Genomic DNA, 11,745 nt, shown 5'->3' on the forward strand with positions numbered 1-11,745 from the left:
CCTTTGAATGGGCTCCAATTGGCACGTTTTCTATGAAGGGGCTGAGGCTTGGTTATGTCCGGGTCACGTAGGAGAGAGAGAGAGAGAGAGAGAGAGAGAGAGAGAGGGGGGGGGGGGGCTTATTTATATTTTATCACAATTTTCTTGGCCATAATTGATGCTAAAGTTTTCCTATTTCATGTTTTTCTTATCGTTTTCTTCGTTTTTTATTTCATTTTTTTCATTTTCTTGTAATTTTTTTTTTTTCATTACTCACAATATTACTACTATTTTTATTATCCTTATTATCATTATTACTCTTGTTGTTCTGGTTTTAGTAGTAGTAGTAGTAGTAGTAGTAATAGTAGTAGTAGTAGTAGTAGTAATAGTAGTAGTAGTAGTAGTAGAAGAAGAAAAATGAAGTAACAGCAGGAAGAACTGGAAGAGGAGGAGGAGGAGGAGGAGGAGGAGGAGAATGAGAATGAGACAAGGACGAGGAGGAGTAATAGGAGGAGGAGAATGAGAATGCGAGGGAGGAGAAGAAGGAGGAGGAGGAGGAGGAGGAAGGGAAGAGTGGGACGCACATATACATCTACCCACACATCCATAAACAAACTTCCCTTCCCATCAAATATTAAAGCAAGCAAACACATTGAACGCCAAAATTCCCCTAACCTGTTCACGTCACATTTCTCGTCCCTCACGCCCGGCGCCTCCCACGTGATCAAAGGTCCGCGCCGGGTGGAACTAATGGCGTTGGCGCATAAATAAATAAATAAGTGCGTCAAGGAGTTTAATGGATGCAAACTATATCCTGGAATGTGTGTGTTGGGGAGGGGGGAGGGGGAGGTGTGGGAGTAGGGGGGGGGATATGTTTGAGAGAGAGGTGGATTTGAATTAGGTTATATGTTTCTGTTTTTTTTTTTTCTCCTTCTTTTCTGTGTGTGTGTGTGTGTGTGTGTGTGTGTGTGTGTGTGTGTGTGTGTGTGTGTGTTTGAGTAAGATGAATTTGAATTAGGTTATATTTTTCTGCTTTTTTTTCTCCTTTTCTGTGTGTGTGTGTGTGTGTGTGTGTGTGTGTGTGTGTGTGTTTGAGGGAGGTGATTTGAATTAGATTATATTTTCCTACTTTTTTTTCTCCTTTTCTGTCTGTTCGTCTGTCTGTCTCTATCTCTGTCTGTGTTCTTCTCTTCCCCTCTCTCTCACTTTTCTCCCTTTTCCTCCCTTCTCTCTCCTTTCTCTCCCTTTTCCTCCCTTCTCTCTCCTTTCTCTTCTTTTTCCTCCCTTCTCTCTCCTTTCTCTTCTTTTCCCCTCCCTTCTCTCTCCTTTCTCCCTTTCTCCTTCTCTCCTTTCTCTCCTTTCCTCCTCTTCTCTTTCTCCTCTCTTCTTTCTCTTCTCTTTTCTTCTTTTTCCTCCCTTCTCTCTCCTTTCTCTTCTTTTCCCTCCCTTCTCTCTCCTTTCTCTTCTTTTTCCTCCCTTCTCTCTCCTTTCTCTCCCTTTTCCTCCCTTCTCTCTCCTTTCTCTCCTTTTTCCTCCCTTCTCTCTCCTTTCTCTTCTTTTTCCTCCCTTCTCTCTCCTTTCGTTTCCCTTTTTCCTCCCTTTTCTCTCCCTTACTTCCCTTCCCACTCACACCTGCTTCTTTTCCTCCCTTCTCCTCTCCTCTCTCTTCCCTTTTTCCTCCCTTCTCTCCTCTCTCTTCCCTTTTTCCTCCCTTCTCTCCTCTCTTTTCCCTTTTTCCTCCCTTCTCCTCTCCTTTCGTTTCCCTTTTCCCTCCCTTCTCTCTCCTTACTTCCCTTCTCACGCACACCCGGCTCCCCCCACAGGTAAGAAGACGCCCTCTGGATTCCTGGGCATGCGGGGGAAGAAGAGTGAGGACGAGGAAGACGATATGGACGAGGAAGAGGAGGAGGCTGTATATGGACGCCCCGCCCTCGACTCAGACTTCAACTTCCTCCTCAAACGTGCTCCCTCCGGCTTCCTGGGCATGAGGGGCAAGAAAGCGCCTTCAGGTGAGGGGGGTGGGGAATGGGGGGGAAGGGGTGGGGATGGGGGGGAAAGGGTGGGAATGAAGGAGGAGGAGGAAGGGGGAAGGGGAATAGGAAAGAAAGGGGGGGAGGGGAATCGGGGTGGGGAAGGGTGGGGAAGGGGTGGGGAAGGGTGGGGATGGGGGGGAAGGAAGGGGGGAAAAGAGGGAGGCAGGGAAAGAGAGAAGAAATTATATGGTAAAAATGATTGGAAGGAAGGGAAATGAAGGAATGGGAAGAGGGGGAAGGGAAATAGGGAAGAAAGAGGGGAATGGGGGGGATGGGGAAGGTGTAGGAGTGGATGAAGGGAGGATGAGTAAGAGAAGGGAGGCGGAGTAGGGGAAGAAAATATATGGATGAAGAAGGGGATGAAAAACAAAAGGGAGGAGGGTAAAAATGATGGGTAAAGGAGGAAGAGGAAGAAAAGGAAGAAGGAAGAGTTGGGTGGGGAAGGGGAAGGAAAGGCTGGGAAAGGGGTGAATGGAGGGAGGCAGGAAGGGAAAGGGAGAAGGAGAAAGGGAGGGAAGAGGAGGCATAGTAAAGAAAAGTGAGGGGAAGAGGGGGTAAGGAAAGGGAGAAGGGAGGGAAATTAAGATAGGAAAGTGAGGGGAAATGAAGGGGCGGGAAGGGTTAGGAAGGGAAGAAGGGAAGAAGGGAAGGATAAGGATGGGAAGAGAATATACATGGAAATTATGATGGGAAAGTGAAGGGAAATGAAGGGGCGGGAAGGGGTAGGAAGGGAAGAAGGGAAGGAAAAGGATGGGAAGAGAATATACATGGAAATTATGATGGGAAAGTGAAGGGAAATGAAGGGGAGGGAAGGGGTAGGAAGGGAAGAAGGGAAGAAAGAAGGGAAGGAAAAGGATGGGAAGGGAATATACATGAAAATTATGATGGGAAAGTGAAGGGAAATGAAGGGATGGGAAGGGGTAGGAAGGGAAGAAGGGAAGAAAGAAGGGAAGGAAAAGGATGGGAAGAGAATATACATGGAAATTATGATGGGAAAGTGAAGGGAAATGAAGGGATGGGAAGGGGTAGGAAGGAGAAGGCGTAATGAATAGAGTGATGGGAAAGTTTGAAAAGTGAAGGGAAGAGAAGGGTTGAGGAAGGGGTGGGAAGGGGCGGGAAGGGATGGGAAAGGGGTGGGAAGGGGCGGGAAGGGAATGGGGCAAGATTATATTGATTTGGTATTGTTTGTGTAATTTCTCTCTCTCTCTCTCTCTCTCTCTCTCTCTCTCTCTCTCTCTCTCTCTCTCTCTCTCTCTAAATCCAGCTTTCTTCATTGTTTATCCAACCATCCTTTACCTCCTCCTCTTCCTCCTCCTCCTCCTCCTCTTCTTCCTCCTCTTCTTCTTTCTCCTCCTCCTCCTCTTAAACCCTCCTGTCCAAACTACTAAACAAAATCTTCCTCCCTTCCTTCCTTCCTTCCTTCCTTCCTTCCTTCCTTTCTTTTCTTCCTCTTCTTCCTCTCCTTACTATCTCTTCACTTTTCATCTTTCCTCCTCTTCTTCCTCCTCCTCTTCCTCCTCCTCTTCTTTACTCTTTCCTCCTACTCTATTTACCTCTTCTCCTCTTCCTTCCTTCTCTTCCTCCTCCTCCTTCTTCCTCTTCCTACTCCCTTTATTTTTCCCTCCTCTTCCCTCCTCCTCCTCCTCCTCCTTCTTTCCCTCTTCTCTTCCTCCTCCTCCCACCTCATGCTGTATCTTTCTTTCCTCTTCTTCCTCCTCCTCCTCCCATTCTTCCCTCCTTTTCTTCCTCTTTCCTCTTCCTTATCTTTCGCCTCCCTAATCTTCCTTCCTTCTCCTCCTCTTCTTCATACTCCTCCCTCCTCCTCCTCCTCTTATTCATTTCCTCTTCCTTCTCTTCTTCCTTGTTTCCTTGCATTTTACGTCCCTACTCTTCCTTCCTTCCTTCACCCTCCTCCTCCTCCTCCTCCTTCTCTCTTATCTCTTTATCTCCACCTTTCCTTGCTTTTCTCCTTCCTATATTGCCTTTCTTCTTTCCCCTCCTCCTCCTCCACCCCCTCCTCCTCCTCTTCTCTCTTCTCTTTTTATCTCCACCTTTCCTTGCTTTTCTCCTTCCTTCTCTCTCCTCCTCCTCCTCCTCCTCCTCCCACTAACCCCCCCTTCCTTTCCCACCAGGTTTCCTCGGCATGCGGGGTAAGAAGGCCGGCTTCGAGGGGTACATGCCACCCTCCGCCCAAGCCTCCCCCCGCCAGGCCCTGCTCTCCCTCCTCCAGGGGCAGGGGCTGGGGGACGCCGCCCCCCTCGACGACGACTACTACTACTACATGCCTGTGAGTACGGGGGGTAGGGGGGAGGGGGAGAGGAGGAGGAGGAGAAGTAGAGAGAGGAGAGAGGAAGAATGAGGGAAGAGAATGAGGAGGATGAGAAGTAGAGAGAGGAGAGAGGAAGAAGGAGAGAGTACGGGGGGAAAGGGGTGAGGGGGAGAGGAGGAGGAAGAGGAGAAAAAGAGGAGAAACAAGAGGAGAAAGAAGAGGAGGAGGAGGAGGAGGAGGAAGAGAAGGAGGAGGAGGAGGAGGAAGAGGAGAAAAAGAGGAGAAACAAGAGGAGAAAGAAGAGGAGGAGGAGTAGGAAGAGGAGGAGGAGGAGGAGAAAACAACCCACAAATACTCCCCTTCCTCTCCCACCCCCTCCCCTCCCCTCCCTTTACCCACCCCCTCCCCTCCCCTCCCTTTCCCCACCCTCCTCCCCTCCCTTCCTTACCCCTTGACCCACTGAAACACCCATCACCTCCCCCCTTCCCCCATCCCCCTCCCCTTCACACTCATAGTAACCCCTTCCCCCCTCCCACCCCCTTCCATTCAGACACTAACCGCTCTCTTACCCGCAGGAGGCGTGGCGCAGCATGGGCACACACAAGCGGGCACCCTCGGGCTTTTTGGGCATGAGGGGCAAGAAGGGCGCTGCCTACCAGGAAAAGCGGGCACCCTCTGGCTTCCTCGGCATGCGCGGCTGAGGTAAGGGAAGGGGGGTGGCAGGGGGAAGGGTGGAGAGGGAGGGGTAAGGGAAGGGGGAGAGGAAAGGAGGAAGGGTGATTTACATAGATTTACATAGATATCCAGACCACACAGAACGTACGTGGGAAAGGGTAAGAAGGGTAGGGAAGAAGGGCAGGAGAAGGGGGGAGGTAGTAGGGGAAGAGATAGATAGATAGATAGATAGATAAGTGAGGAAAGGGGAAGGAAGAAGTGGGAAAGGGTAGGGAGAAAAATGGGGAAGAAGGGGAGGAGAAAAGGGGAGGTAGGAGGGGAGGAGACATAGATAGATATATAGATAGATAGATAGATAGATTGATAGATAGATAGATAACTAAGTGAGGAAGGGGAAGGAAGAAGGGGGAAAGGGTAGGGAGAAGAGTGGGGAAGAAGGGGAGGAGAAAAGGGGGAAGGTAGGAGGGGAGGAGATAGACAGATAGATAGATAGATAGATAGATAGATAGATAGATAGGTGAGGAAGGGGGAGAGGGTAGGGAGAAGAGTGGGGAAGAAGGGGAGGAGAAAGGGGAAGGTAGGAGGGGAGGAGATAGACAGACAGATAGACAGATAGATAGATAGACAGAGATGTTTCCAGAGAGAGAGATTTTGGGCTTGTTACATGATTGGGCTAGTTATCATAGACTGTTGGGCTATTTTGCATTGTTATTTGGTAGTGTTGGGCTATTATTGGTCGTAGGTTATTGGGCTTTATTTGACTTGAATGAGTGAAAAAAAATAGCCAGATTATAGTTTCGTGGTAGATTAGATTAGATTTTTGTGATTGATTTTTTTTGGGTTCTTAAGCTGTTTTTGTGTTTATTAATGTTTTCTGTCATCAAATTTACCTTATCTGCACTTCTAAATGATGATGATGTTGATGATAATGATGATGATGATGATGATAATATTTTTTTCATCACCACAGGAATGAAAAGGGAGACTCCTGCCATAATCAACCTCCACCACCTCCACCACCTCCACCACTGCAACCACCACCTCCACCTCCACCACCACCATCAACACCAAACAGCGGCAACAACAACACCAAGAATAACAATAAGAAAATCACATAAAACACATAACTAAACAACAATAATAATAATAATAATAATAATAATAATAATAATAATAATAATAATAATAATAATAATAATAATAATCACCCTCATTACCTGTCTTCTCTTTAATTAATTCTTCTTACCTGTCCAGACCACAATTAACTAACCCAGGTGTGTGTGTATGTGTGTGTGTGTGTGTGTGTGTGTGTGTGTGTGTGGCGGTGGCGGTGGTGGTGGTGGTGGTGGTGGTAATTAGCTTTAGTAACCTTTTCAACACCTGTCCTCGCCTGTCCCCTCACCTGTGTGTTTCAATTAAGGTGCGTGAGGCTGGGGGGCTCTTCATTAAGGGTTCCAGGTATCTTAATGGCCCAGGTGATAGCTATTTCCCATTTAATTACCTCCACTTTCCCTTTCCTTCACCTTCATTTTACTCCTCTCTGAATATCCTCTTTTTTTTCTTTTTTTTTCTACTTTTTCAACAAGCTTCTTTTTTCTCTTTGTTTCTGCTTTGTCAGTGGTCTTCTTTCTTCTTGTTTTCTTCTTTTCATTCTTTCTTTTCTCGGTCAATTTCAGCATTTTGTAGATAGTGTTTTTCTCGTTCAGTCTTCCTTTTTTCCCTTCATCCCTTTTCCTTCCCTATCCTCTTCCCTTCATTTCTTTCCCTTTATATTTCCTTTCTATACCTTCCCTTTCTCTTCTTCCTATCTCCTCATACCTCCCTATCTCTCCTCTTCCATTCATTCCTCTTCTTTTCCTTTCCCATCCCTTCCCATCCCTTCCTCTCCCTCCCTCTTCCTTGTGGCTGGTTTTCATCCCTTCCTTTTTAAACCCATTTCCTTTTCCAGTTATCTAGTCAGTCAGTCAGTCTGTCTGCCCGTCTGTCTGTCTGTCTGTTGATTCATAGACCAGAGGGAGAATGTTAAATAATAATAATGTAATCCAATCATTTATCACAACACTTAGTAACACAAGAACATCGAGAGGACGGTAGAAGAGGAATCGGATCTCTTGTAGTAATAGACTTTGATCCTCTTTGTGTGTGGGAACCTTCTTTTTATTTTGTCTTTAGTATCTCATTTGACAATCCCTGCATTTGGTCATTTCTTTTCTGCCTAATCTTCCTTTAACTTTGTCTCTACTTTCCCCTGTTTTGATTGTCTTCCTTTCTCCCTTTCTAACTCATAACATCGAGAAGTGTTGTTTCATTAAAGGGTGTTGTGTCGCTTATAAGTAGTGTCTGATCCTGTGTCTGGTGTTAATTCAATATGCTGGGATGCTGGGAGCCTTCTTTCCTTATTCCGTGTTCTGTCTCTCTCTTGTTGTGTGAGGGAGTGAATGTTGGACGAGATGGTGACTGCTTTGTGTGAAGATGGCTGTGTGTATGTGTTAGACCTCTTCCTCTTTCTCCTCCTCCCTCTCTTCCTCCTTCTCCTCTTCTTCCCAAATAGCTGTCTGGACTTATGTCAGTGATTTTAAACTTGTAAAAGGGGAATTTAGAGAATGTTTGAATCAATATATTTTCAAAAGCCCAAAGTTATTTCCCCTTATTTTGAGGATGTAATTGCTTTTTCCTTCATATTTATTTCTGCAAAGGTTTGTAGTGTTGCATCTGTCATGTATTGAATGTTGCAAATTATTTTGTGAAGAAGTTTGGAGTGCAGTAGTTTGTTTATAAGGTTAAAATTTCCCTCATATCAAACTAGCAAGATATCTCGAACTTTAATGCAAAAAAAATATATATATGATGTTGATGCAGGTGATATATATTGATGATTTATATAAGTGGAGAGTTGTAGACATATCACAGAGGAATCTATATGTGTATCCAGAGAGACATTTATTTATATTTCAAGAGACAATTACATGTATCCAGAGTTTTATATATATTACAGAACAAACCGATATCATTACACATATCCAGGGAAAATGTATCATATATATATTTAATAATAGATAAATATGACATGTATTGATAAGTTCATAGGGGAGGTAGGTAGAAATTATTATTATTATCATTATTATTATTATTACTATTATTATGAAAGTGTGATGGAGGTGGATACTGGTGTGTTGATAGTTTTTTAGAGAGAGAGAGAGAGAGAGAGAGAGAGAGCGTTATCTTCCCTCCTTCGTGGTCTAATCTCGGCTCCCGCAACATTGTTTTGATCGATTCGTGAGGCAACGCGACGAAACATTACGACCAACACTAAAATCTTTGGCTTCTATAGTTCGTTCAGTGCAATAAAGGACAGACTTGAGATAGGGACGGTCGTTTTAATAATCCTCCTCCTCCTCCTCCTTTTCTTCGTCTGTTTGTGTGTGAGGGAGAATTACTAGTATGCCTCTTTTTATATAAGTTTTTTTTTGTTTTTGTTTGTTTTTTTATCGTTATTTCTTCATTATCATTGCATTCTCTAACCTCGTGCAATGACTTGAGCTGGGGACGGTCGTTGAGTCCCTCCTCCTCCTCCTCCTTCTCTTCAGCATGTGTTAAAACTACAAGACTTCTTACTGTCTGTTTGTATTACTATTTATTCATTATTCTTATTGCCTTCCCCTCAATCTCTTGCAATGAATAACTTACCAAATTTTAAGTGTAATGCTCCTGTTGAATTACATAAACGGACCCTCAGAGCACAAGCAACACGAGAAAACCATGGTGAAAATGATGCAAAGAGTACTAATAACGATGATGATAACAATGATACTAAAGATTACATCACTATTACAAGTATTATCGATGGGTTGGGTTGGTGACTTCGACTCCGCCTCGGGACGGTTCGGGTTTGTTTACATTGTTGTGCCACGTGGGGCGGAGCGGCGCAGCGAGGGAGGTAAGTGTTTATTGGGGTTATTATCTTTATTTAGGCTTAGATTGTGCTTATGGAGGGAGAGAGAGAGAGAGAGAGAGAGAGAGAGGGTGAGTTTTAGTTTTTTTTGTTTATTTTTGCTTAGATTGTGCTTATTGAGAGAGAGAGAGAGAGAGAGAGAGAGAGAGAGAGAGAGAGAGGGAGAGGTTTAGTTTATTATGTTTATATTAGCTTAGATTGTGCTTATGGAGAGAGAGAGAGAGAGAGAGAGAGAGAGAGAGAGAGAGAGACGCCTATTGTATCTGGAAGAGGTTTAGTTTATTATCTTTATATAGGCTTCGATTGTGCTTATGGAGAGAGAGAGAGAGAGAGAGAGAGAGAGAGAGAGAGAGAGAGAGACGCCTAGTGTATCTGGAATAGGTTTATTTTATTATATTTATATAGGCTTGATTGTGCTTATGGAGAGAGAGAGAGAGAGAGAGAGAGAGAGAGAGAGAGACGCCTATTGTATCTGGAAGAGGTTTAGTTTATTATCTTTATATAGGCTTCGATTGTGCTTATGGAGAGAGAGAGAGAGAGAGAGAGAGAGAGAGAGAGAGAGAGAGAGAGAGACGCCTATTGTATCTGGAAGTGGTTTAGTTGTTTTTTTTCGGTTGACTGAACACAACCATACCAGGAAACACGACTTCTTGATGGCTGACTGACAGGCCTGATGACTTACTGATAACTTACTGATAAATGACTGATGACATAAATGACTTGACTGATATCTGACTGATGACTAAACCATACCAGGAAAGGTTATTAGACTTCTTAATGGCTGACTGACAGGCCTGATGACTTACTGATAACTGATTGATGACGTAAATGGACTGAGGACTACGCAACCATACCGGGAAAGACGATTTATTGATGGCTGACTGACAAGACTGATGACTTCACAAAGAAAACGAGAGAAGGAGGACCTATGAAGCGATGTAAAGAAAAAAAAAAAAAAAAAAAAGGTCAAGAAATAACAAGTACGTACATAGTTTCACAGACATCGTTACAGACACCACTCCGTCTTGCCTTGTATATGCCGGTCTATTTAGGTTGGTATTATAAGACTCTTTTGCCTCTCACATCAGCTATTTCTAAAGGTCAAAGAGGGGGTCAGGTGAGTTCTAATGAGTGTTTCTTTAGTTTCACGGTACAGAAGAAGGGTCAGACTAACACCAGGGTCATAAAACTACTCCTGGAAATGCCTACAACTCCTACGAAAGTCTTGTCAAATATGTGAACTTGGGCGACGAAATGTTTAGCAATACGGCCCTAATGTTGCCTGCCGTTTCGAAACAGACAGACGCATTCCACCTCATTTAGGACGAAAAAGATAACTAAACCACCATCATGGCCATAAAGCAGTTCCCCACTTCTTAATACACGCCATAAACCAGTCACACTCGTTAACATACGCCAAAAATCACCCAGACTTGTTTATTAATAGGTTTCAAACTAATCACACTATTTTGAATTTACGCCTTCAATGAATTCCACTCAGTATATGCCAAAAACCTATACACGCTTGTTAAATATACGCCATAAATCACTTACTTTTTAATATACGTCATGACTGTGCACGAATCCTGTATGAAGCAAAAGTTTTCACCGCGACATGACATATATACCTATGTGACTAGGCTATGAATACAGTCCAGTAGTGAAAAATAAAATATCTAATCAACAATATCGAATTCAGATGAGATTAGGCTAGGCCGTGGGGTAGTTGGGGTATACTCTACAGGTATTTTGTGGTGCTGGGGCATAATTCATGAGTTATTAGGCTAGTTTTGTCTCCCTCACACCGAATAAGACGAACACAACAGAGCAAACCAGAAAAAAAGGCGATTATTAATTTTAACATGTGTGATGACAAGATTTTTCACAGCGTTATTACTATTCCCATGATGATGACGAATGATTGGTGACCTCAGATACCTCAATGATTAGTGTCAGTGTATTTATGTTCAAGCAGGAGCCACTGTCTTTTATTTAGTGTTCCTGTCTATCACGACTATTACACTGGGCATATTTTCCGTGGATCTTGTCAAACCACGATTTCCGCTAACGTGGTTCCCAATTGTTTGTTATTATTGCTGCTGATAATGATGGTGAGTAATACCGTCGTCCTTCAGTGAAATCTACCATAGCATTGAAAGATCGTGGACACGTCAGAAAACCACGGAAATATGAGAACCACGCCAGCGGAAATCGTGGTTTGACTCAAGATCCACGGAAAATGTGCCCAGTGTAATAGCCCCTTAAGCGAGGCTGTGATGAGGGGGGTGTCACAGTGGTGGACGAAACTGTTTTGAAGTGTTCTATTAACCTGCTAACTACTCCTCGCATTAATCACTAGTTTCCCGAATTCCCCTCCCCCCCTCCATCCTTCCCCTCCTTAAAAAAATAGTGATAAAATTAGTAACAAAATAACATAAATCAATAAAGAGCACGTTAAAATTCACCAGAAATAAGGCAATCTCCTTCTCACACTGCACAGAAACGAGGGAAAATAAGCTCTCATAATCATAATCTCTTGTGGGCTGTTTTTTTTATCTTTCCTTCATTATTTATTATTATTATTTTTTTTTTTGAGGGGTGCATGCATCTTTGCCAGTCATGCTTATCTTTATCTTTACCAGTCATGCTTATTTTCATCTTTACCAGTCATGCTTATCTTTATCTTTACCAGTCTGAACACATTATCATTCCCTCCTCCTATTTTTTTTTCAGCTAACATTCTAACTTTGCCTTCCCTTCCTCATAGTTCTTTAGTCATTGTTAAGTTCATTGTACACTTTTCACGGTCTTGCAACTACAATGTGAGCACAAAATGC

At 43.7% G+C, this 11,745-nt stretch overlaps 1 protein-coding gene across 1 annotated transcript in view; it reads left to right on the forward strand.

Moving 5' to 3' along the window:
* LOC126981827 (tachykinins-like) overlaps positions 1 to 8,317 on the forward strand; it is a 14,216-nt gene extending 5,899 nt beyond the window's left edge. The window contains exons 2-5 of the mRNA XM_050833400.1: positions 1,803 to 1,988; positions 4,145 to 4,299; positions 4,857 to 4,983; positions 5,927 to 8,317. Of these exons, the coding sequence (XP_050689357.1) occupies positions 1,803 to 1,988; positions 4,145 to 4,299; positions 4,857 to 4,982 (467 nt within the window). The 3' untranslated portion in view covers position 4,983; positions 5,927 to 8,317. The remainder of the gene's footprint in view (positions 1 to 1,802; positions 1,989 to 4,144; positions 4,300 to 4,856; positions 4,984 to 5,926) is intronic.
* The last annotated feature ends 3,428 nt before the right edge of the window (positions 8,318 to 11,745 follow it).

Source organism: Eriocheir sinensis, chromosome 49 (assembly GCF_024679095.1).
Source record: "Eriocheir sinensis breed Jianghai 21 chromosome 49, ASM2467909v1, whole genome shotgun sequence".
Classification (NCBI taxonomy): domain Eukaryota; kingdom Metazoa; phylum Arthropoda; class Malacostraca; order Decapoda; family Varunidae; genus Eriocheir; species Eriocheir sinensis.